Source organism: Herpailurus yagouaroundi, unplaced genomic scaffold, assembly GCF_014898765.1.
Source record: "Herpailurus yagouaroundi ecotype Mexico unplaced genomic scaffold, PumYag 28, whole genome shotgun sequence".
NCBI classification, from domain to species: domain Eukaryota; kingdom Metazoa; phylum Chordata; class Mammalia; order Carnivora; family Felidae; genus Herpailurus; species Herpailurus yagouaroundi.
In genome coordinates, this window is record NW_024412376.1 from 104,288,217 (window position 1) to 104,316,115 (window position 27,899).

The 27,899-nt window shown below is 37.7% G+C and overlaps 1 protein-coding gene across 1 annotated transcript in view; it reads right to left on the reverse strand.

The window, feature by feature from the left end:
• FRAS1 (Fraser extracellular matrix complex subunit 1) overlaps positions 1-27,899 on the reverse strand; it is a 421,505-nt gene that overhangs the window by 95,352 nt on the left and 298,254 nt on the right. The window contains exons 32-37 of the mRNA XM_040480456.1: positions 24,944-25,060; positions 16,554-16,668; positions 13,881-14,018; positions 11,746-11,778; positions 3,315-3,446; positions 1,857-1,982 (exon numbers count right to left, since the gene is read on the reverse strand). Of these exons, the coding sequence (XP_040336390.1) occupies positions 1,857-1,982; positions 3,315-3,446; positions 11,746-11,778; positions 13,881-14,018; positions 16,554-16,668; positions 24,944-25,060 (661 nt within the window). The remainder of the gene's footprint in view (positions 1-1,856; positions 1,983-3,314; positions 3,447-11,745; positions 11,779-13,880; positions 14,019-16,553; positions 16,669-24,943; positions 25,061-27,899) is intronic.

The window sequence follows — 27,899 nt, forward strand, 5'->3', positions numbered from 1 at the left end:
ACCCACCCAATATAGGATTCCTTTTATACCATTCTTGAAAAGGGGTTATTTAGCCTGCCCTTCAACACTTCTCAAGGTGGGAGGCTCACTGTTTTACAAGGTAGCTAATTCTACTGGAGAGGGCTCTAATTTTTGTAAGTTCTTAATCATATTGAGCCCAAATCTGTTTCTGTAAGATTCAGGCATCATTCTTAGTTCTAGCGAATTAAAGGTCAAGCCTCTATTCTTTATGATAACACTTCTAGAATCTAATCTTGACACTAAAATTCTTTTGAGAAAGGTATGAAAATAAATTATGTTTGATGAATCTGTAGAGGTCTTTATTTTAGTTGGGAGTATAAAGTTTTTCTAAAATAAAAAAATATCTGAAAATTGAAAAACCTACTTAAAGTTAGAAATCCAAACTTTCTAAGTCTAGAGTACTAATTTGTGATAGATTTTATAGGCATTGTGTGAAATAAGTTTCAAGGTCATATAACTTTGGGGAAAATAGGTTTAAACAAAATTTAAAACTAAAAATTTTTGAACTGCAGGATTCACTAGAATTTTAGAATCTTCAATATATAAGTATTAAAGCATTTCAAAATTGTTTGGTCATGGAATCCTTTATGAGAAATGCCCCTTAGTGCCATGGACCCCAAGGATTCTAGAGAGTACGATTGAGGAATTGTTATTCTTGGATGTTATTTGCAATTCTATTTCCTGATAGATTATTGGCTGTAATAATTGGTATTATGAATGAGACTAAAGAATTTATTCATTTTCTGTATTTGTCTTCCAAGCCTTCTCTTTTAACATTGTGTTATTGTGATTTACTGGTGCTAGTGGTATTGAGCCTTAAAAAAAAAGTAATAAAACTAATATTTTATATATATCTTTGTATCTTATATATTAATTATACAAATATAAGCTAAATATACTGTTAAAGAAGCTGGGCTCTGACTGTTAATTCTCTTAAAGTAGTTCCCTTAGGATGCTAGAAATTTATTCTGATGACATTTCTTGTGTTCAGTAAATTTTTTAAAAATCCGCCTTTGTGACTCCCAAATGCTGATTGGTTGTTCTTCAAATTCTATCTACCTTCAAGGTCAGAGACTTGCCCCCCTCTCTCTGCAGGGATATTCAAAAGAATGCATGATTACATACCTATTGGGAATTATATAAAGGTTTTGAGAAAGTACAGATTGTTAAAATAAGCATATAGCATTCCAAAGTGATTACTTTGAAAGGGATAATACTCACTTTGATATATATGGGCTGACTATTAAAAATTAGATTAGTTGTGTTCCTTGTGCTTCTCTCTGTTTTCTAAACAATCAACATGTCTTATTTTTTATAATTGGAGAGTGTAAGAAATATTATTTTGGAAAGCTGGTCACATCACCTACCATAGTGTTACATCACAAAGACAATACTCAAAAAATGTGTTTCCTTTTCTATGGATGAGGATACGTGTAGTTTATACTATCAGAGTTTCAGTGCTAAAAATATTGTGAAGATTAACATACCAAACTAAGGAAGACAAATTCATCTTCATGAACAAACCATAGGAAAGTGGCAGCTGACACTTCCTATGAGGTTGTTCTAAATGTATTTACTCCAGGTAAATCGACCAATTCAACTAATTTCACCAACAACTTGAGGAAACAGCTTCATAGTTTGGGGTGTGGGTGATGGCACAGAGAAAGAAGTCCCAAATATTTCAGCCAATGGGCTAAAAGCTAAAAGTTTTTTCCTTTTTCAGTGTCTCCTCATAGTTCGTCCCACAGAGTGGCTTTCCTTCTTGTCTGAGACACATAAAACTGACTATAGAGCAAGAAATTCTCCAAGCAGTCAATGACAGAGTAAGCAGCTACCTGTGGCCATGGGCCCTTTGAACTTGGCTGTGTACTTAAGGAGCACGCCATGCTCTGGAGGTTTCCGGAGCTCAAAGAAGAATTCTTCAGGTGCTATCTTGGTATCTCTTACTACCAGCTGAAGTCCTGCAGTCAGGAGACAAATCATAGCGACAGGTTGTAGGTACGTTAAAAAAAACTCTATGCCCTGGGGTGCCTGGGTGGCTCAGCTACTTATGTGTCCAACTTCAGCTCAGGTCATGATCTCACAGCTCGTGGGTTCAAGCCCTGTGTTGGGCTATGTGCTGACAGCTTGGAGCCTGGAGCCTGCTTTGGATTCTGTGTCTCCCCTCTCTGCCGCTCCCCCGTTCTCTCTCTTTCTTCCTTTCTCTTTCTCTTTCTCTCTCTCAAAAATAATACACATTCAAAAAAAATTTTTTAACTGTATGCCCTGCATACATTACAGCCACAGGGCAGGCTGGAAGCCATGTTGTAGACAATCTGATGGTCATCAGAAGGCAGTATTTAACTCCAATCAACCACAAAAGAGTGAAAATTGATAATACAGTCAATTCTCAAATTGTAAATAGTTAACTTACTTTTAAAAGTTAATTTATAAGTAGGTAGTTCTCAATTAAGAACACTTTTCATCATCTATACAAATGAGGGCATGGAAACCAACATTAGTTCAGTCCTGACCTGCGGGGGTAGGTTTTCTTACAGAAAATGTTCCTAGAAACTGTTTTTGCTTTTCACTATTTATTCCCTTCTTTTTCTGAACCTACACAAGAACAAAATTGTTTTAACATCAGCTGCTATGGCCATGACAGAAGTGAGAAAGAGTAGGGTAGAAGTGACAGTGGGCTTGTTTAGAAATTGGATGATAATTAATTTCAGGCTAATACTCATGGGTAGAAACTGGATGAGGATCTGTAGAGAACAGCTAACAAAACCACAACATCCACTGTTTGCTTTTAAAATGTACTTAGTGAAAGAATAAAGAAAATCCTAAAAAGTAGGTACACTAATAGGTAAATAAAATCACATCCAAAATAACAGGGCCAACTCCTTACAACTTCTGAAGGTTATTATGATCTGTCGTCTCTCCTGTTTCTCTTTACTTTCCAAACAAAACAGGAGCAGTCACTGAAACTGCCCCCCTCTTTTCTGCTCTCTACTCTCCTTTGTTAACTTTGTACTTCAGTGATGGCAACAAATCGAACTCCTGGAGTCTAGAAAATGAATTCTGTGTTGTATTCCATCACTGAACATTGACCTCTGAAGGGTTTATTTCCTTTTCTCTGTGCTGCTTCTATTTGCATGGAAATGGGCGGAGGGAAGGAAACAGGTGAGAATGCATGCACCTTTTGGAAGAGGAGGTCACTACTTTTTGGCAAGCATCAAGAGGTTTAAACAGGGACTGTGGCTGAATTATGGTTCCATTTCCAAAGGCATGTTTCTTTCAGGTTCAGTTCTTACCTATAGAAGAGCTGCCTCCTGGGCTGACCTCAAGCAGTGGAGCTCTGACCTGGAACACAGGCGGGTGCTGATCAGTGGGAAGCAAGTGAATGGTGAGGGCCATCTCCGGACTTGTGTGATCTCCATCTGAAACTGGAAAGGATACACACACACACACACACACACACACACACACACACACACACACACACATCAACTTGTAGTCTGGTCACCATCAGGCTGCTTCCACAAACAGGTAGCCAGAAGCTTTTTTAGATTACCTTAACACCTTACAGAGATCCTTACAAATGGAAAAAGTAAGCAAGCAAGTAACATACTGTGGGCTATTCTAACAAAGCTTTTTCTACTGGATAATGAAAAGGCTAAAGGACCATAATAACAAGTCATTTTAAGAAGCAAATTTCACAACAAGGTGATATTGGTAAACACTAGGGGAAAGGAAAGTAACACAAAATCTGCACTCTTAGATGATGCTGGTAAAGACTTATTTCTTTTATTTATGGAATTATTTTTTGACTCCTTCTCCTATTTCAGAAAAATATTTTCTTTCGAGTGATCTCATTTAGAAAAGACATGCCTATGTCTCCTTAGAAAAGAACTTTTTGAAAAAGATAGAAAATACCCATACAAGTTTCTCTAATGGCATTTGTTTGGAAGCAAGCAGACCCGGTTTTTTTTTTTGCCTGAACGTTATATACAATGCAGTAAATGGAAGATACTTTTGCGAACAGAACAATGACTTCAATATTTTATTTCCTTGGATTATCTGACATCCAAGTAAACACTGATCACCTGAAGGACACAAAGGCAGAGGTGCCTGGCCCTTGACTCTTCTTTCCCCTTTCTTACCTCACGACACCCTTGTGGGGCGCCTGGGTGGCTCATGTGGTTAAGAGTTCGAGTTCACTCAGGTCAAGATCTCACAATTTGTGAGTTGGAGCCCTGCATGGAGCTCTCTGCTGTTATTGAGGAGCCTTCTTTGGATTCTCTGTCTCCCTTTCTCTCTCTGCTCCTCCCCTCCCCACAAAAATAAATAAACATTAAAAAATAAAAAATAAAAAATACCCTCTCTTCTCTAAAAGCCAGGTTTGGAAGAATATGTGTACTATCAGTTCACCAATGTGTTTATCTGTAGTGGCTAGTAAGGAAACTGTACTGTTGATTATTTTAAATGTGTAATATGCTTTCATATGGGTTGGTTTCCTTCTTCCCTTTCTTCTAGACTTAGTAACAAGTCTGTAGGAATCTGACATCTACTTAAGCAAAGCAAAGCATTACTCAGGGCCTCCTACTAATGACATTTGGGTTTTAGATTTGTCTTTTCCTTGAGAACAGATCTAAAAGATATGGCTGGATTTTATAAGGTACAGAGCAGTCCAGAAATAGCCCTACTGAAGGCCAGGAGACATTACCCTTGTGACATGAAGGTTTTATGGTCCTGGTCATTCAGTTAAGTGTCACAATTATTATCCCTGCTTCTTTGTTTATGCTCAGTCTCCTCTCTGGATCATCAAAGATAGGGACAAATAATTCTTAACTTTGGAGAGTTTGGGGACAAACATAATGAACTATTCCATAAATCTCAGTGGGTTCTGATTCTCTGAGGTCCCTGGAATCTAAGTTAAGAACACCTATGTTAAATAAAAATCATAGTTATAAGATATAATTTTACTTTTTAAAATTGTTTTATGTTGATATCATTTTTTTTTTTTTTTTTTTTTTTTTTTTTTTAGAGAGAGAGAGTGTGCAAGTGGGAAGGAGGGGCAGAGGGAGAGACAGAGAATCTTAACAAGGCTCCATGCCCAGTGAAGAGTCTGACATGGGGCTTGATTCCATGACTCTGGGGTCATGACCTGAGTTGAAATCAAGAGTCAGACACAATTGACAGAGCCATCCAGGTGTCCCATACACTGACTCCATTTTTAAGTTGGGAGGGAACCTCAGGGAGCCTTCCACATCTTCACTTTTACAGAAGAGGGAAGGGGCCCTGAAACTTAAGAGCCTTGGTAATATCACACAGCTGTCAGTGTGACCAAGGTATATCCTTTTCTCTGTAAGTAAATGGAAGAAAGCTATTTTCTGGCACATATTTTATAACTAGAAAATATATCAAGAGGATTCAGAATTTTGTAAGCAAATATAAGAACTTATAATAAAAATGTTAGTAATTACAAGTCTAGGTGTCCCTTTGAGCAACATTTCTGATTTCTCTGAGAAACAAATTGCCTCTTAAGGTCAGATGCCTCCTGCAGGAACCATTTGCCTTGTGTATTTTCCTTGCTTAGGGCGGCTCTACAGAGCACGTATGCTTATTTTGAAGCAGCCAGGTCAGGAATATCAACTTTCCTTCTCATCTTAGTTGATTAACCAAATGAGCTATTCTCCTTCATTCTACGGGTTAATATCAGGGCTTGGGCTTGTTGCCACCTTAGTTCATTATGTGCCTAATTTAAAATTTTCTCTCACAAAACTCTCCTAAAGGAGATAGCTTCCTTCCTACCAGTTCCCAAAAGTTTTTCTCCTTAAAAAAAAAGGGAACCTCTTACACCCTTCACAACAATTAACTCAAATGGATCATGGAGCTAAATGTAGAATGCAGTAATACTATAAGGCTCCTAGAAGACAATATAGGAGATAACTTAGAAATTACCTTGGGTGATGCCTCTTTAGATACAACACAAAACATATGATCCTTGAAAGAAATCATGGATAAGCTGGACTTCATTAAAATTAAAAACTTCTGCTCTGTGAACAATGTCAAGTGTATGAAAGGACAAGTCACAAATTGAATAAAAAATGTGCAAAAGACCCATCTGATAAAGGATTGTTATTCAAAATGTACAAAGAACTCGGGGGCGCCTGGGTGGCGCAGCCGGTTAAGCGTCCGACTTCAGCCAGGTCACGATCTCGCAGTCCATGAGTTCGAGCCCCGCGTCAGGCTCTGGGCTGATGGCTCAGAGCCTGGAGCCTGTTTCCGATTCTGTGTCTCCCTCTCTCTCTGCCCCTCCCCCGTTCATGCTCTGTCTCTCTCTGTCCCAAAAATAAATAAACGTTGAAAAAAAAAATTAAAAAATAAAAAAAATAAAAAAACAAAATGTACAAAGAACTCATAAAACACAACAATAAGAAAACGAACAGCCTGATTAAAAAATGGGCCAAAGACCTTAACAGACACCTCACCGAAGAAGATACATAGATGGCAAATCACATGAAAAGATGCTCCTCATCATATGTCAGCAGAGACATGCAAATTAAAACAATAATAAGATGCCATTACATACCAATTAAAATGGCCAAAACCTGGAACACTGACAATACCAAATGCTGACAAAGATGTGGGTCAAAAAGAACTCTTATACATTGCTGGTGGGAATGCAAAATGGTACAGCCATTTTGGAAGACAGTTTGGCTTTTTTTTTTTAAACAAAACTAAATATATTCTTATCATATGACACAGCACCTGCACTCTTTGGTATTTACCCAAAGCAGTTGAAAACTTAGGTCCAAAGCCTGCACCCAGATGCAGATGTATTTACAATTGCTAAAACTTGGAAGCAACCAAAATGTCCTTTAGTGGATGAATGGATAAATAAATTGTGGTACTTCTAGACAATGGAATGTTATTCAGCACCAAAAAGAAATGAGCTACTAAGCCACGCAAAGACACGGAGGAACCTTAAATGTATATTGCTAAGTGACATAAGCCAATCTGAAAATACCACATTTTTTTTGTCCTAACTCTTCACATGGTTTTATTATTTTTTTTGATATGAAATTTGTTGTCAAATTGGTTTCCATACAACACCCAGTGTTCATCCCAACAGGTGCCCTCCTCAATACTCATCATCCACCCTCCCCTCCCTCCCACCCCCCAACAACCCTCAGTTTGTTCTCAGTTTTTAAGAGTGTCTTATGTTTTGGCTCCCTCCCTCTCTAACTTTTTTTTTTCCTGCCCCTCCCCCATGGTCTTTTGTTAAGTTTCTCAGGATCCACATAAGAGTGAAAACATATGGTATCTGGAGTGTTGATGCATAGGGGCACTTGTACCCCAATGTTTATAGAAGCACTTTCAACAATAGCCAAATTATGGAAAGAGCCTAAATGTCCATCAACTGATGAAAGGATAAAGAAATTTTGGTTTATATACACAATGGAATACTACTTGGCAATGAGAAAGAATGAAATATGGCCTTTCGTAGCAACGTAAATGGAACTGGAGAGTGTTATGCTAAGTGAAATAAGTCATACAGAGAAAATACCACATTTTATAGGATTCTCACTATATGACATTCTGGAAAAAACAAAACTATGGAAGACAATGAAAAGAACAGTGGTTGCTAAAGGAGGGAAGTAGGGAAGGGAGAAGAATAGGAAGAGCATAGAGGATTCTTAGGGTAGTGAAAATACTCTATATGACATTATAATAATCCATTATAATAATGGATAAATGTCATCATTCACTGGCCAAAACCCAAAGAATGTACAACGCCAAGAATGAACCCAAACTATAGATTTTGGTTGATTATGATACATTAGTATAGGTTCATCCTTAGTAAAAAATCTACTGTTCTGATGAGTGATATTGACAATGGGAGAAGCTATGCTATGCATGTGTCGGGGCAGGGTGAGTAAGGGAAATCTCTGTACCTTACTCTCATTTCTTTGTAAACCTGAAACTGCTCTAAAAAAATTAAAATTTTAAAATAATTTTAAAAAAATTACTCAACCATATATATATATATGTATATATATATATACACACACACATATATATATGTATATAAAAGATACATATATACATATAGAAGAAAAAGCCTCAGGCAGAAACAAGATAAATTAATTTAAGGTCACCCCAACATCTATTTACTCTACTCTGTATGATAAGTTCAAGGATCATTTAATTTCAAGTCCCAGAGAAGTTAATAGTTAACCCCTTCACCTAATTAAGCTTTCAGGTAAAAGTTGAGGTTTGGAAACCAAATAGGCACACTATTACGATACTTGTTTTTCATGACCAACACACATGCAGCCCAGACTAAATTAAATATCTCATGCTCAGTGTCAGAAACATGTATTAAAATCTTTGCTCTACTGTTTACCAGGACTGGAAATCTGGGCGATTACTTACTCTATTGACCTGTAGTTTTCCCAGCTTTAAAATGCTAAACATAATACTTTAAAATGCTAAAAATAGTATTATTATAAGGATTAAATTAGACAACTTGTACTGAAAATTGTTTTGTAAAATGTAAAATACTATATAATCTGTTGTATATTATTAATGATTGTATGAACTATCTAGAAGCTTATCACTGGAAATGAGCTGATACTGGATTCACATCAACAAATGACAAAATAGTTGAAAAAGAAATAAAAGGCATCTAAATTGGAAAGGAAGAAGTAAAACTGTCACTATTTGCAGATGGCACATTATGTATAGAAAAACCTAGATGCCACCAAGAAACTATTAGAACTAATAAACAAATTTAGTAAAGTTCTATGATACAAAATCAATATGCTAAAATCTGTTGCATTTCTATATCCTAATAATAAGCTATCAGAGATGTTCAGAAAATAATCCCATTTATAACTACATCAAAAAGAATGAAATACCTAGGAATAAATTTAACCAAGTAGGTGAAATATCTGTGCTCTGAACTATAAGATACTGATGAAAGAAACTGGAGAAGACATAATAAATGTAAGGATATTTCATGCTCATGGATTAGAAGAACTAATATTGTCAAAACGTCCATAATACTCAAAGCAATCTACAGATTCTAAGCAATCCCATCAAATTTCCAAAGGCATTTTCCACAGAAATAGGACCAATTATTCTAATTTTGTATGAAACTATAAAAGACCCCAAAAAGACAAAGCAATCTTGAGAAAGAAAAACAAAGCTGAAGGCATCATGCTCTCTCATTCCGAATTGTATTACAATGCCACAGTAATCAAAACAGCATTACATTGGCACAAAAATAGATCAACAGAGATCAACAGTATAGAATAGAGAGCCCAGAAATAAACCTACATGTATACAGTCAATTAATTTATGACAAAGGAGCCACAAATATACAATGAAAAGGACAGTCTCTTCAATAAATTGTGTTGGGAAAATTGGACAGCCACATGCAAATGAAGGAAACTCTACCATTATCTTATACCCCCCACACAAAATAACTCAATATGGATTAAATACTTGCATGTAAGACCTGAAACTATAAAACTCTTGGAAGAAAACAAAGGTGGAAGCTCTTTGATGTTGGCCTTGGTGATGATTTTTTGGGATTTGAAACCAAAAGCAAAGGCACCAAAAGCAAACATAAACAAGTGGGACTACATCACACTAAAAAGTTTCTGCATAGCAAAGAAAACCATCAACAAAATGAAAAGGCAAAGTACCAAATGGGAGAAGATATTTGCAAATTATGTATCTGATAAGGGGTTAATATCCAAAATATATAAAGAACTCATAAAACTCAATAGCCCCAAACCCAAACAATCCAATTAAAAAATAGGCAGAATACCTGAATAGTCATTTTTCTAAAGACATAGAGATGGCCAACAGGTACATGAAAAAATGCTCATCATCACTAATCATCAGGGAAATGCAAACCAAAACCACAATGAGATAGCACCTCACATATGTTAGAATGACTATTATCCAAAGGGCAAGAAATAACAGTGTGGGCTAGGATGTGGAGAAAAGAGAACCCTTGTGCACTGTGGATGGGAACATAAAGTAGTACACGCTCTATGGAAAATAGTTCGAAGTTTCCACAAAAAATTAAAAGAGAAATACCTCATTATCCAGCAATCCATTTCTGGGTTTTTATCCAAAGAAAATGAAAACACTAACTTGAAAAGAGATATGCACCCCATGATTATTGCAGCACTATTAATAGCCATGACATGGAAGCAGCCTAAGTGTCCATTTAACAAATGGATAAAGAAAAGGTAGTATATATATGCAATGAAATGTTATTCAGTCATAAAAAAGGAGAAACTCTTGCCATTTGCAATGACATGGACAGACCTTAAGGGCATTATGCTAAATGAAATAGGTCAGACAGAGAAAGACAACCACCATATGATCTCACTGATTTGTGGGATCTAAAATAAACAAACCAGCAAATAAACAAAAAACAAAAAACCCAAGCTCACAGCTAGAAGACAAATTGCTGGTTGTCAGAGGTGGGGTGGGGGCGGGGTATGAAATGAGTGAAGGGAGCCAAAAGGGACAAACTTCTAGTTATAAAAAAAGTCATGGGCATGTAATGTACAGCATGGCAACTATAGTTAATAATTCAGTATAGCATATTTGAAAGTTTCAAAGACAGTAAATGTAAAAGTTATACTAACAAGAAAAAATAATTTGTAACTATTTATGGTGACTGATGTTAACCAGATGTACTGTTGTGATCACTTTGCAATATATACAAATACTGAATCATTCTGCTGTATACCTGAAACTAATATATTATATATCAATTTGTTATGTGTCTTATGTCAATTCAATCCCAATTAAAAAAAAAAAACAATGATACAAGAATGAAATTTACAACAAGTAAAAATCACAACACGTGTGATTTTTAACCCTCAAAAAAGGAAAGAAAGTCTGGGAGTTTGAGGGAGATGACTTTCTCTCTAACCAAAATTTATCCTACACGAAATATAATAGGACAGACATATGGATGGTTGATTCCAATGGAATAGTCAAACCCACCTAAACAGCAATTTCAGGATTACAGCCAACCATCCTCACACCAGACCTAAACAAGAAAGCTTGTCCCTGTGTTGCTCCTCATAGATGCCAGGTCTGACTGTGCTTCTGCTTATTGGCACTCAGCTTCTACTGCATTGTGAACTAAAGCTGGAATGCTGGGGTCTTCTACACACAGCTTTCATTTCCCTCCAGGAGCAAGGCATTCAATGAAAGCCTCAATTCAAGACTATATACAACCACTGCCCATTAGCTGAGTGTCACAGAGGAATGACTGTGCCAACCATTGTTCTGGGAGCTTTACATATATGCAATTATTAGTTATTATCCCCACTGATGAGTGAGGCATTCAGGCATAGAGAAGTTAAGAAACTCTCCCAGAGTAGGCTGACCCTCGGCGCAGCCTCTGAATCCGGAGGCTAACCTCTTAACCACTATTACCTCTCTTTAATAGATATTGGGATTGGTTGAAATGGGGCTTGAACAACACTAATCTTTCGGATATCTGATGGATTACTTTTTCTATGAATACAAAGTTACACTATTACTATTTAGTCATGTGATCATTTCAGAGAAACTTGTCTTATATAACTTTTAAGGAGTTCTTAGAAAATAATGCAAGTAATGATGAAGGGAACAAAAAGAAAGGACTAATAAGGAAAGGAAAATTCCATTTTCTAATAAAATTGCTATTAAAATCTTCACCTGTGAAGTGAAATTTCACCGATTCAGGGAGACCTGAAAGAACAGAAAAGAGAAAATCAGTGTACTAAGCATTTTGGGATCAGAAATAGATGGAGAAGGTACAAAATATGGGGCAGAGGTTAGAAAAGGAAAGGATGTTTTAATCTAAATTATTATGGTTTAAGGAAAGATCACCAGGTCTTTTGTTAATATTATGTTGAATTTAATGGTGCCATCACTAATTTTAAGTAACAAAAAGAACTGTAGAGTAGAATAATTTTATATCCCAGTAGTTAGAGTGATTTATAATACATTCATTCAGATCCCATTTTATCAGTACATAAAATCCTACAAATCAGTGAATGTGGGTGATGTCGTATATCACTGACAAGGCTCTTTGGTGGGTCAGTTCCATCGTAGAATTGAGTGATGCCAGGGACATTGATTTACACATTGTAATGATGTGAGAGATTTATCTCATGGCATTTATCCCATAGATTATATAGGACAGGACTCTGTTCTCACTAAAAAGGCTTTAGGAACTTAGGCAAGTATAATAGGTATGGAAATAACTTCAACCATGGTTGACATGTTTTCTTTCCCCCTACTCCCAGGATATTTTGAGTTTCTTTGTAAAGTAGGTCTTGTCAAGTTAGAGAACCATGAACATTTTAATGGGCTATTAGTTATCCAGTTACTAAACACTGGGGATATTCCCTAGAGAAGAGGTCTATGCTCACGCTTAAATATTTTCAATATAATTGAAGAGTTAGTCATTTTCTGGACAATTGCATTTAACATAAATAATGGAAACTATTATTTTAAATGTTTGCCATGATTTAAAATGTAACTCTAAAATTATTTAACCCGTGTTCAACTTACCATAGGAAATCACCAGCTGTTCTGTATGAATAAAGCTACTATATAAAAATAATATTCCATATTAATCATGTTATGTGGCACATACATCTTAAAGATCATAAGGAAACAGCATTCAAGATTTTTAGAGTCATTCCAGATTCTATACAATACAGAAGTATGTACAAAACTCCTGCATTCTACTCAGCAGCTTTGATTACTGGGTCAAGGGGACAGATGAGGGATAGCAAAGATTAACTATCATGACTAGGTGGTAGGGCACAAAATGGCTCAAATTAGAAATTCAGCTATTCTTTCATTCAGTTTTCTCTTCCTTTAAAAAAGGTGGCTTCTATCAAATCCCAGCCCCAAATGTTGACTGCATTCTCCATTCCTGCATGGGACTTTCTCTGAGGTAGTAGGGGATGCTTCTCCCTAGATTCCTCTTACCCACAGCCCATCCACCGGTGGCCTCCTCCTCCAATCCACTCACATCACTGTAGTCAAAGAGTTCCTTATAAAAAGCTATCTTCCCAGATCTTAAAACCTCCATTGTGTTCCTATTGTTCTTGGGATAAAGATCTCAAGGCTTATAGGGCCTCTAAGGTCTGGCCTCTATCTCTTCCTCCAGACTCATCCCTGTTCTGCTGTTCCAGACACATTGACCTTTTTTTTTTTTAAGCCCCAGAATGCCACATTCTCTCCCTCCCTAGGGCCTCTTCACATGGAGTGTATGGCCTTCCTTTGGAAGTGTTCTCCCAATATCCCAACATGCACATTTAGGCTAATTAGCATCCACACGTCCCTCTACTGTCAATGCCTCCTGAGTCAGCCTCCACTGAACCCTCAGTATAGGTCAGTCTTGTCACTTCTAATTCCACCACTGAACATTTTTTCTTTCTATCCAGAGCTCTTCTCTTAGTCTACAATTAAACATTCATTACTGGGATTATTTCTCAAATTCTGTCTCCAAACATAGGTCCCAAAACTCAGCAAGAACAGGATTCATGTCTCTTTTTGCTCACCACTATATCTCCAAGACCTCACTGTATGTGATTGACACATAGGAGGTACAAATAAAGATTTACTGAAAGCATTCCTGCATGCATGAATAAGAAAAATAATGACAAACTGAGCCCCAACTACAAATTGCTCTACAAGTCTCAAGCTATTTTGAACAGCTATAAAGCAGTGTCACTAAACTGTCCAGAAGGACAACAGGAAGAGTTAGGGAGAACCTGCCATGAAGATCCACAAAGAGCAGTTTGGGTGCCTCAAAATAGAGAGGAAGGCATTACCAGCAAAGGAGAAGGCCATGATTTCCTGGAGGTGAGGAGCTGCAGGGGGGGGACGGTACATGATTTTTCCCTGGTTAATATCTTCTTGTGTGAAATACCGGATTGGAGAGTGAGGCTGGTCCCTGTGTTCGATGATCCCTGGGGAGGAAGAGACTCAGAGTGAGCATGAACAGTAATTCTGATGGTTGACTGAATGACCAGAGCCATAAAGCTGCCTTTCCCACTGATGGGAGTCTTTTATACTTCAAGAACAATTGCTCTCTAGTTTCTCTTATCATACCATTCTCCAAGCATTCAGGAAAAGAGTGAATCTAAAACCCAAATAGACTTTAATAGCATCTTTTAAAAAATGTTTAACTGAAGTATAATTGACATACACTATGATATTAGTTTCAGTGTACAACTTAGTGATTTGGCAATTATAGACATTATGAAATGCTCCCCACAATTAAGTATAGTTACCATCTATCACTATACAAAGTTATTACAATATTATCGACTATATTCCCTATGCTGTTGTTTTCATTCTGTGACTTATTTATTTTATAACTGGAAGTTTGTGCCTCTTAATCCCCTTTACCTTTTTTTCCCATCACCCTACCTACCTCCCCTCTGGAAACTGCCAGTTTATTCTTTGTATTTATGAGTCTGTTTGTGTTTGTTTGTTCATTTGTTTTATTTTTTAGATTCACACATAAATAAAGAGCATATGGTATTTGTCTTTCTCTGTCTGACTTATTTCACTTAGTATGATACCCTCTAGGTCCATCCATGTTGTGATGAATGGTAAGATTTCATTCTTCTATGGTTGAGTAACATAACATCCCAGTGTGTATGTGTGTGTGTGTGTGTGTGTGTGTGTGTGTGTGTGTGTATCTCACATCTTCTTTATTCACCTATTGATGGACACCAAGGTTGTGTCTCTATCTTAGCTATTATAAATAATGGTGCAATAATTATAAGGGTACATATATCTTTTTGAATTAGAGTTTTTGTTTTCCTTGGGTAAACACCCAGAAATGCAATTATTGCATATAGTAGTTCTATATGATCAGGACATATTTAATTTTTTTGAGAAACCACCAGTGTAAATTGGTGACTGCACCAATTTACATTCCCACCAACAGTGCCCAAGGCTTCTCTTTTCTCCATATCCTCGCTAATACTTGTAATGTCTTACCTTTTTGATACTAGCTATCCTGACTTGTGTGAGGTGATATCTCATTGTGGTTTTGGTTTGCATTTCCCTGATGCTTAATGATGCTGAACATCTTCTCATGGGTGAAACCCAAATAGATTCTTGACTAGGATTCATTGACTATAAACAACAGTAAGATGTAAATTACTGCCCCTAATATAACTCAGACTAGGTAATTCTCCACAAGTCATAGACATTGTGCCATAATTACAAGATTCTCTTAATTGAGTTTAAGTTCAAAGGTCAAGGTTGCTGAGAAAATGACATAGACTGGTCTCCTGGTTAGGCTATAATGAGAACTTTCTCAATTTATGCCTTTTCTTCAGAAATACCTCAGTTTCTGTGATAATCTTTGGCAACAGTAACATGGATCATGACTATTCTAAGAATTGGATATGCAATTATTATTCTGCTTGTGATAATGCTTTAGGGGCTAAAAAATTTTCCTATCATTTCTAAATTTCGCAGGTATAAAAATAATGCTGCTATGATCACCTTTCATGTCCTATCAACACTTTCAAAGAAGGACACATGTGGGAGTTGGTGTTGAACTAACTCAAGTTATGAGGGTCTGAGAGACCCATGCCATTCTCCAGAAGACAGCCCCGGCTGCTGGATGGAGAGAACTGTACCTTCTACCCTGGCAATGTAGGGAGAACAGCTCTTGCTGTGACTTAGCAGGTTTTAAAAAAAGTGAAGGATGACTTTTAAGAGTTTAATTTCTCTGGATTTTGTCCAAAGGGTAATAAAATTTAATTTTTTATTTCTCCTGGGGGATTTGATGATGTGAAAAGACTTTCATCTAGGGCAGTGGTTGGTCTTGGGAAGGCAGAATTTGCCTTAACAGAAGCTAATCTCCTCTCCATGAGGGACAGCCACACTTCTGTTAGGGATAGGCTTATTAGTTAAGCCCAAAAGTAAGAAATCTAAAGGATGAAGACAGATGGCAGGGGCCTACCTTTCCTCTGACTATAGTTCCACATTTTCATTTTTCCCCATGGGTGAAGAGTAGCTTACCCAAATGGGAAAGGAATGGACTATGTATGGTTCAGCCCCCTTTGTGCTTTCTGGCAGAGCTCCTTGTCCTGAGCACATGCTCATTCTGGTCTGTTCACCTATCATAACTTCACTGGGGCAGGATCTGTACCTACAGACAGTGCTTGTCTGTCCAGTTCTGCCTGTACATGAGAGGGCGCACTCAACCCAGTGACTGAGATTATATGCACACCATGTTCTCCAGCACAACTCTGTCATACCAATGCTGACACATTGACACATTCATCCCCATCTGTCTGACCACAGTGTCTCTCTCTCAATTGGTCTTAAATTCAGAACAGGGGAGCAAAGGTATGAATAACTGTCACTCCTTAAATCCTCAACAAGTATATGCAGACAAAACTTCAGAGCTTTGAAGATTAAGTCAACAATTAGATAACAACAGCATCACTCAAAAGATCATTTACTATACATCTTACCTTGATTTGGATGCAGAGGTAAAGTGATATTATATATAATCTTTCCGCTTGGTCTCTCAGAGTTTACAAAAGAGAGGGAATGAGGCTGAATCACAGTCAGGCCATCTTCCCGAGCCTAAACAAAGTTTAAGGAGGAAGAAGAACAAATGGTGTGATGAAAACAAAAGCCAGAGGGGGGAAAAAAACCTTACTAAAAAAGCAAAAGGAAAAAGCAAAACAAACAAACAAACAAACAAAACAAAACAAAGGACCTCATTTTGGGCTTTTAAATTAATCACACACGGCAAAATTTTCTCTGAAAGTTCAGAAGAAGGATGTGGTATCTTGCACTGCAGATCTGTCTTGGCGTTAAGAACCTCCCAGGGTTATAGAACCTTCTTCTGGTTCTCTTGTACCCCAACTGTCCTCTCCCCTGCACTCTGCCAGGTTTGTGTCGGTGCATGCTGTAGGAGTCTCAATATGATCACTTTTCCCTAGTTTTGGAACTCATAGTGGTACATATTTGAAAATGGGGACACCTGGGTGGCTCAGTCCATTAAGCATTTGACTCTTGATTTTGGTTCAAGTCATGATCTCATGGTTCGTGAGATCAACCCCACGTTTGGGCTTTGCACTGACAGCACAGAGTCTACTTAGGATTCTCTCTCTCCCTTTCTCTATGCCTCTCCTCTCTGTGTGCATGCACACACACATTCTCATTCTCTCTCTCTCTCTCTTTTTTTCTCTCTCTCTCTCTCAAAATAAACAAAAGAAAAAAAAAGAAAATGAGCCATCACAACGGGCTACTCTGCTATTCTGCTCTTCACAGCTGGGTCACTACATCTTTGCTCCTCTAATTTAATGAGCTAAGGTTGTATCTGGTAAGAAGCCCTCCCTAATCCCCCCCAGCTTTGCTAATGGGAACTGTGACCCAAACATCCTTCCTTCCTTCCTTCCTTCCTTCCTTCCTTCCTTCCTTCCTTCCAACAGTGGTAGCTTCAAAGGCCCAAAGATGAACTCACCTCAGACACCAAAGGAGTCTCATTATTTGAATTCAGAGATTTAACAATTATCTATTAAAGCACATAAAAATAGTCAATGTTTTCTTTGTCTCCATTGCACTATTCAAAAGAACTAGCTATTGCTTTTGGGGTATTTCTCAATACCCAATAAAGGGGTCGAGCAAAATTAATCAAAAGGCCAATGTGTACATATTTTTTACTGTCCATTCACCTGTGTACAGCCATAACCCATCAATAGTGACAACGCTCAAAAAAAGAAAAAAAGGGAAAAGAAAGAGATTTTGAATCTCATGACCAGGTATAACAGTGAGTTGGGGACAGCAGCAAAAACACAGAGTGCAGATGAGAAAAGGGAAAAGTGTGTGAGCATGGGCCCCTTGCCTGGGTCACATATGCTGTTAACAAAAGAGAACAAAAATATCCCGCTCATTGCAGGCTCTTCCTAACTGACCCCTGAAGGTTTAGAGTTTGACATGCTCTCCTGCTCTTTGAAGCTCTGCTTCTTAAAGAAGGAATTTCCCCATTTAGGAAAGGATTAAGTAGGGCTCAGTAATTCTCATGGAGGAGGGCGTGGTAGTCTTCCTTTTAACCGTGAAAAGATTGAAGGTTGCAGTTGCTTTGTAAGTGTCCTGAAGGCACGCATGTCCTGGGGAGAGGCAGCTTTGCAGGTTAGGACAACCCTCCTAGAGTAAAGAGTCATATTTCAGGCCACTGCTCAGGTCTGGAATGTAATGAGCAAGGAAAATAAGAATTACAAATAACAGCTGGTCTCTCACCCTAAAATAAAACAAGTAAGGACAACAAATTAAAAATATATGCCCCATGTAAGGTGTTTACAACCCAAGCCTGTGTGCACACACCCATAAATGTATACATGTGTGGGCGCAGCAACATGGGCACAGAAGTGTAGACTCAGCACATTGTTCAGTACTATTTGCCACCTTTTAATCTCAAAACCATCAGGATAACTGAATGTTCTCAGAGTAGTAGGAGATATTTTTGAAAATCTAGATGTCCCTAAAATAAAGCAATAAGAATAGGGAACGGAATAGGAGCATGGCTAAAGGGAAATATATTCCAGCCAAGATGACAGATAATTTATTATGGAACTTATTGTTACTATTTCCCTACTAATAGAAATAGGAACTAGGTAGAAAAAGGAAGAATTTGATTTTCTGAAGAAAGCAATATTGAGTCTGAGATATATCAAAGTATAATCAATTTTAATATTGCCTATTTGGAATGTTCAATATTTATCAATTAAACATAGTAAAAAATGAAAGATTAAATTTTATGGAAATCATTACAGAAGACACATTTTTATTAAAATATCTGTCAACAAAAGAAGATTAGAGAATAATGGTTTTCATAATACCCATATTGCGTCTGAATATATCTAGAATCCAATTGCTTCTCCCCACTGCCACTGCCAGCACCCTGTTGGGAGCCACAATTTCTCACCTGGATCATTACCAGGACAGCCTCCCAACTGCTCTCTTGCCCCACCTACAGTGTATTTCAACACAACAATCAGCCAGGGAAGATTAGACCCTTGCTGCCCAATACCCAGTAATGGCTCTCCATTTTGCTCTGAAAAAAAGCAAAGTCCCTACAATGGCCTGTGAGGACCTTGTGAGGTCTGCCCCAACTCTCCCTCTGCCCCTCTCTCTGCTGCCCCCAACACACACACTTGACACATCTGTGAGTTTGACCAGATGGCTGTCATTTTCACTCACTCTGCTCCAGCCATGCTGGCTACCTTGCTGTTCCTCGAACATCTAAGCACATTCCCAACTGGATGTCTCTAAACACATGGTTCCCTGGGCCTGGAATGCCTTTCCCTTAGGTGTCTGCTGGGCTATCTCTCTCACCTCCTGCAAGTCTTTCTTTAAACATCATTGTCCAGGGGCGCCTGGGTGGCGCAGTCGGTTAAGCATCCGACTTCAGCCAGGTCACCATCTAGCGGTCCGTGAGTTCAAGCCCCGCGTAGGGCTCTGGGCTGATGGCTCAGAGCCTGGAGCCTGTTTCCGATTCTGTGTCTCCCTCTCTCTCTGCCCCTCCCCCGTTCATGCTCTGTCTCTCTCGGTCCCAAAAATAAATAAACGTTGAAAAAAAAATTAAAAAAAAAAAAACATCATTGTCCTAATAAAGCTCACCTCATTTAGAACTGCAACCTGGGTTTCTCCTGTTCCCACCACATTTCTGATCCCTCGACCTAGATCTACTTTTTGTTTTACCGTAATACTTTCACTAACATACAACACATGAGTTACTTATTATTTTGTTTATTACTTATTGTCTATTCTCTCGTGACCTGCCAAGAGAATGGAAACTCCATGAGAACGTGGATTTTTGTTTGTTCATGGACAGATCCCAAGCACCTAGCACATGGCACATGGAAGTGCTTGATAACAATTTGTTGAGTGGATGAAAAATATCATGAGGAAAAGATTAAGCTAAGAAATAAAATAATGAAAATATTTTTGTAACAACTTAATTAAAAAAATATTTTCCATGGTCTTGCAATGTCATCTAAATAATTAGAGGGGCAAAACATTTTAACATGTAAGTCTTAGCAAAGTATATGTGACTTAAATCTTTAAAAATCACTAGTCAGGATTTATAAACAACATTACCATTTCAGCCTCCATTAAAAGCAAGACCACTTTCCCATGTTGACTGTCATAAAACCAAAGCAGCAATGCCCATGGCTGGCCTGAGAAATTAAGTGGATGAGATGAGTAAAATGGAGGTTTTGCAAGAAGCCATCTTCTCACATAGTTTAGTTTGGAAAAAATTAATTCATTCACATATTCATGTGGCAAATATTTAGTAAGAACCTAATATGGGAAGGTACTGAGCAAAGAACTGTGGGAGATGTAAGATGAATCAGATATAGATTCTTTCCTTAAGGATTTCCGGTTTTTAGTGAGGGAAGTTCATAAATAGCTCCACTGTACAAACTGCTAAGTAGCTTGAAAGGCTCAGATAAAGCACAGTAGGAATTCCAAGGATAAAGAAACATTTCTAGAAATTGCAGATAATGATTTTATTAGTGTTTGAAGGGTCTCAAGAAAAAACACGGACACATAAGCCCGCAGCCAGAAAACAAATACAGCATGCCTAGACTTGAGTCTACACGACAAGGGATCAGCTGTTCCAACTGAATCCTTGCTAACCCCAATAAGAGTGGTTTTAAGAGACCTCTTGTTACAGCAATCACTGGAAACAAATGGAACTAGAAAGACTTGTTCGAGGCCTTTTTCTTAGGTCGTGACCTTGGGAAACCCAACTCTGAGTACCACAACCATTTGAAAAAAGGAAGTAAAAAATATTCTGTCTTTCACATTAAGAGATAAAAGAATTTTCTTCCCCCTTAAGAGAGGAATTGGAAATAGGATGTTCAAAGTGTGTGTATGCATGGGCATACACATATGATTAGATTATTTGAATTTGAAAGTGATATAGTTTAGGGAGTTATTAGCTATGTGAAAATAGGTCTGAAAATGATTCATTTAGTCAACAAATATTTACTAAGCAGCTACTTTCTATAAGCCATTGTGCTAGATGCTGGGGAAGATACCAAGATTAATTAGTCAAAGATTTTGCCCTTAAAGATCTTCTAAGTCAAGTAGTAGATGATTAGTTGGAAGACTGAACTGATATAAATCTATTAACTTATTTGCTGAATCTCACACTGTGCTATGCTATTATTGGTAAATATGCGTGTTTACAGATCTCCCTGCCCAAATATGATATATATCCCAAATATACATATCTCACATGTTTATATATATATATATATATATATATGCATGTGTGTATGTGTATGTATGTATATACATATATATAAACATACATACATGTATGTATGTATATACATATATATAAACATACATACATATACACATATATATCTTATAATATTATACATATATGTATACATCTTATATATGTATGTATGCACATACATCTGGTGGAACATCACAAACAAAATTCTAAGGATCTTATATTTGATGAAGGAGAGCATTATAGAAAGGCCACAGAACAAATTTCCATTTAGGCAGGTATTTGTTTATGTTGCTTTTTACTCTATATAATCTCCCTGGGGAATCTCAGGCCCAAGGATTAAACCACTACCCACCATTAATGATTCTCAGAGGTTTATCTCCCACCGAGAATATCTTCTGCCAGCCCTTAATAGGCACACATTTTATAAGCACATCCCAAACTGAACTCATCATATCTTCCACTTCTCCCCCTTGCCCTGAAGTCCCCATACATTCCTAATCTTTATGAATGGCATCTTTACAAATTCAGCAACTGGGCTGTTTTGCTCTCTTCCTATATCTAATTAACCACTATGTCTCTAAATATCTTTTAATCTCTATTTTTTTTTTTTACCATCTTAACCACTTTAGGTGCACAGTATAGTAGTGTTAACTATATATGTATCATTGTGGAACAGATTTCTAGAACTTTTTCATCTTACAAAACTGAAACTCTATATCCACTGAACAAAAACAACTCCTCTTTTCCCTCTCCCTACCTCTACCTCTGCAGGGGCAACTACCATTCCACTTTCTGTCTCAAAAAGTTTTACTACTTTAGATAGCTCATATAAGTAGAATCGTATAGTATTTGTCCTTTTGTGACTGGCTTATTTCACTTTGGATAATGTCCTTAAGGTTCATACATATTGCAGCATTTCCTTCTTTAAGATTGAATAATATTCCATTGTTGTGTATACCACATTTTCTCTATGCATTTATCTGCTGGAGGGCATTTAGGATGCTTCTGCCTCTGAGCCATTAGGAATAATGCTGTAGTGTACATGGGTGTGCCAGTGTCTCTTTGAGATCTCACTAACTGTGAATGTTCATCGCCACTGCACGTGGTACATGCCACTAACCCTTCATGTTCTAGATGACTGCAACAGCTTATTTCTTGACCAATTTGTTCTCTGTTTGGACCCCAGGTGGGTGTTCTTTACCCTACAGCCAGAATGATCTTCCTAAATTGAAAATCTGATCATGCCCCCTCTCTGCTATGAATTCTTCAACATCCTACTTGCCCCAACAGCCTCTCAGAACAAAATGGAAACTCTTCATCTCATCTGTAAGATCCTCTATGATCTGACTCTCATTTCTTGTTTCTTTTTCACCTAGAGATTTATGCTCTGGCCAACTGAACTCTCTGTAATTCCTCAAACATGTCATGTTCTCCTGTTCCTCCAACTTTTTTCACCTGCTGCTCATCTGCCTCAAATGAATTTCCCCATATTTGCAGTCTAGATAAATGGGGTTTCAAGTAGGGTGAGCAAAGCAGAAGCAACAGTATCACCCGGAAACTTGTTGGAAATGCAAAGTCTCAGCCCTGTACTAGACCTACTGAACCAGAAAACTCTGGGTTGGGCTCCAGCAATCTGTGATTTAACAAACTGTATAGGTGATCCCAATGCAGGCTGAAGTTGAGACCATGCTCTAGACATAATTTACACTTCAACCAACTCAGTTCACCTCCAAGAGGAAGCTTCGATGACCTCCCCCATGCCTTACCGAACTAGGTGTCTCCTTATTTGCTTCCATATTGTGACCCTGCTTGCATATCACATCATGGCATTTATCGCTATATTCTCATTGCTTACTTACTTGCGTGTTTTAGACTCTAATTTCCACACTGAACCTCCATTATGTTCCACAGCACTTGGGATAACTTAGGGGCCCAAAAGTGTTTATTTGAATGATTGACTGATTGGAGAGGTGGACTCCTACCCTTAAACACATAGATGAATATACCATATATTTATTTAGCATATATATATATATTCATAGTGTATTTACAAATATGTATAAAACTTGTGTGCTTAGATGAGTCTAAGTCACTGAATAGAAAATGTCTTTTTATCACAGATTATAAGTATATCCTATAGTAATGGCTCTCATTAATATCATAAGAATTTCAAACTGTATGTTTTAAGGGATAAAGAGTGAGCTAATCACATTTTACAGTAAACTCACCTTTGTGATATCCTAAATTACACAGGGCAGATCTAATTTACAAACATGCAACCTGAGACCCTAAAGGTTAAGTAACTTGAGAAGTCTCTAGAGTCCACAACAACATAGTGGGAATGGCGCCATCTTCATTGGCTCCTGGCCCATTTTTTCCCTCTAAACTCTAAACAACAGTACATTAGCATTTGGCAACCAATGCATATGCACATTTTTCTTTACACTTTAGAGAAAATTCTGATCCAAGTTCCTTCAGTCAGAATGATGAATTATAGACTTTATAGTGCTGCTGAATTATGATTTCTTTAAATTATGGTTTATGGTGGAAATGCCGATACCAGCTATTCATTAAAAACTTTCTGTTTCCCCCTTTATGTCTCTGTCATGCCCCAGACCCATAATTTCTAAAACTATAGCTGCTCTCTTTGTTGTGGCTCAGGGCTGATACACTGCTTTGGGGTGTAATTATGTGGGTGCTAACTAAAATGTGAATCCTTAATGATTAATTTATAAGGTCTTATATGCTTGTGGCTCTGTCTAGAACAGGGGTTCTGGCATTACATATCCACTGGATATAGGGTTACAGTGGAGTTACTAATTGTCTGAACTAAGCTTCATGTACTAATTTAGCTGTCACCTTGCTTCAAACTTTTCCACATGCCCACACTCCTTCCTACACGGCACACGAGATCTTCTGCGATCTAGCTCACGAACCTCCACATCCTCACTACTCCTCCTCTGCCTCCCTAATTTCTCGGGTCTTACTGAACTATTTGCAGTTTACCCAACCACCATACTGTCTTTCACCGCTATGTCTTTGCATGTGCTGTTCTTAAATCTGGAAGTGTTCTTTACCATCACCTCTCCATTCCTCCCAGCCTGCCCCCCAAACTTTCACTTAGATAATTGCTACTTATTTGTTTGGATTCAGCAAAGACATCACCTTCTCCAGGAAACTTTTATGATAAAAAAACAAAAACAAGAAGACTTCTAATAGGGCTTCTAAAATATAGAGTGGCAGTTTCTCCAACTAGATGGAGACATAACTGACTGAACAATTACACCCAAACAGTATTGATTAAGTCTATACTACCCTGAAACTCCTTCCAACTACTGTGACCATCTGGATGCTGTAAAAAGGACAGAAGCAATGGATGGGGGGTTGAGGTGGATTCCATGTAACCTTCCTTTCGCTCTGGAATTTTAAGTTTCTTTTTCAAGTCAATGAGAAATGTGACATCAGGGCTGGTTATTGTTGGCCCCAGTGTCTGCGTTCTGAGCCAGGCATTTGCCAGATACAAAAGCAGGACACTCCTTCAAACCCATCAGCATGCCTCCTCCAAATGGAAACCACAGGCCGTCCCACCCAACTCACGGTCATATGGAGAGATGCTCCCAGAGAGAGTTTAGGTGCGTCAGGTGTCTGTGGTAAGATCGCGATGTTGAATATGCGGCTCTCCAGATGCGTGTGGGCTTCTGTGGCACTGGACACCTGAAAAGAAATGTCATGCTGGTGAGCCTCTTGTCCTCTGTTGGGCAGAGTATGTTTGTGCATGTTTGTTTTTCCTCCTTTAAACCATCTGTCTTTAAATTCTATGTGCTCTTGCATTTTCATTTTCATTTTGCTCTTCATATTTTAACATTAATGTTTTCCTGATTACAAAAAATGTAATCATTTTAGGCAGTTCTAAAAATGCAGGGAAATCCAAATGAGAAATAAAAAAAAAAATCTAGAACGTCACTAAGTAGAAAGAGTAGTTCTTAACCTATTGATGCATTTCAGGTGAATATATTTTCTATGTGTATGTGAAACTTTATATGCAATTATGTGCTCTCTAAATTTTATTTTATTTTATTTTTATATTTTATTAAAATTAAAAAAGATTTTTTTAATGTTTTTATTTATTTTTGAGACAGAGAGAGGCAGAGCATGAGCAGGGGAGGGGCAGAGAGAGAGGGAGACACAGAATCTGAGCTGTCAGCACACAGCCCGATGCAGGGCTCGAGTTCATGCACTGTGAGATCATGACCTGAGCTGAAGTCGGATGCTTAACTGATTGAGCCATCCAGGCGCCCCTCCAAATTTTAATCTAACATAATACTATGATGTTTTGTTATATCATTACTCATTCTTGAAAACATAATTTTTGATAGCTACATGTCTCATTACGAGCATATTTAACACATGTTCTATGGGACTTTTTATTCTACTTCTTCAATTTTTTCCCAGCACAGATATGTACACCTGGATTAGAAATGATAAATCTCAGCTTCATCATCATAAGGTGTAATTAGTAACAATTACAATTAGAATAGTAGTCACAAAATGGGGCGCCTGGGTGGCTCAGTTGGTTGAGCATCCGACTTCGGCTCAGGTCACGATCTCACGGCTCGTGAGTTGGAGCCCTGCGTCGGGCTGTGTGCTGACAGCTCAGAGCCTGGAGCCTGCTTCGGATTCTGTGTCTCCTTCTCTCTCTGCCCCTAACCCACTCACATTCTGTCTCTGTCTCTCTCAAAAATAAATAAACATTAAAAAAAATTTAGAATAGTGGTCACAAAATCAACGTTTTCTTGCTTCAAAAATGCTAAAAAAATTATGCTTTGCCTACTCAGCTGGCTCCTCCCCTCCCCCAGTGCTTCTAAGCTGCCCCCTTAAACTCCCTCTCTCTGTTTTCTGTTCCACTTTAGGCTTGTCACAAGAGTTGCTAAGGCCTGTATGGCCACGTGTAGTTGCATTAATTCCAGATGAGAGGGGGCAGGGTTCTGTCAATTCTAAGGAAAAAGGCAAGAATGGCAGTCCTTTCTTTATGTCTTCTGAAGTTGTGCCCAACAGAAAAACCGTCTTCTCGGTATCTTGATCACATCAGATGCCTGGAGATCAAGTTTCAGAATATCTACATGTTTTCAAGAAGATACCTTATAGTGTGTCATTACAAGTAATATTAATGAAACAGCTATAATTTGCTGAGCATCTCCCATGGGCTCAGCACTATACTACCTACTTTTCAAAAGTTCTCTTACCACTTACAAAGTTGATATTATCTCCTAAGATGAGGAAATGGAAGGTCAAATAAGTTAAGCAAGATATCACAGTCATAAAGTCAATAAGGGTCAGTATTCAAACAGGTTGGAAGGTTCATGATATTCCTACTGACCAAGATGGCTCAATTTGGAAGCTTTCAAAACTTAGAAGAGGGGAAAATATACTTTATCTCTTGAAGAAAAAGAATGGAACACTGTGCAGGTAGTGAAATGTGGACACATTACCAAGCAAGGGAATCAATTCTAGCTTCCTTAGTAAAGGTATTGGTATGAAATATGTTGGTCTTTTCATACCACATCCCCTAAGGCTGTTTCAACGTGCTCTGAATACACCAAAACCAGAGTCCCTTCCCATGCCCCAAATGACGCAAATGTGCGTGCTTTCTTTTCACTATGCCATGCTCTATTTTTAAATGCCACTTGCATTACATAAATCCCAAGTTTTACGTGCAAAGTAACAGATGGCATGCCTTGATGGCTCATGACAGCACATCAACATTAAAATGGAATTAAATCCATGCAACTCATTGTATTGCATTTTCTGCTTTAAAGAAAGAAAAAAGAAGGGAAGAAAGAGAAGAATCATTAGAACAGCATCTTTTTTAGTTTAATTCTTTTAGGGACACTAAAATGATGAATGAGAGAAGTTTCAGCCATTTGTTTCAGTACATAGCTACAGTGTCTGTGTCATTTCAAATCAAAATATGAGGTAAGCCTATAAAACAATGAGACTTTAAAAGCACACCCAACTTTTTTATATCCAGGAGAACATAATCTCAGAGAGTTGTTTCACGCTTGCAATAAAGATGCTGTCAGTGTTGAAAACACACTTTTTGGAATGCCTTCAGAGGGAGTTCACAAATCATGTAAGAAAACTGAGCTTGTTACTTCATAATTGCTCCCTGTTTTAACAAAAAATAATTACTACTCTTCTTACCAGACATGACTCTGACTGACTTTTGGCTCTTTGGTTATTTTTAAAAATCAACTTCCAAAGGATGATATACTGTCACTACTGGGGATATTCTAAAGAAAATCCCATAGATTTTGAAGAAGATCTCAAGTAGGAGTTCTAAACACATCATGAGTAAAATGTGTGAAGACTTTCCAAAGGGAACCACTTTCTGAGTAATAATGTTCAACTGGATGTCTTAAAGTCCAGTGAGTTTGTTTAAAAAAAAAAAAAAGAGTAACTCTTGCTTTTTTATGCCCATTTAGTAACCAAGTTGTAAAAGCAATCAAATATCATTTTTTGAGGACTGCAGAGTTCCCTGGTGCTAAAAATGAAA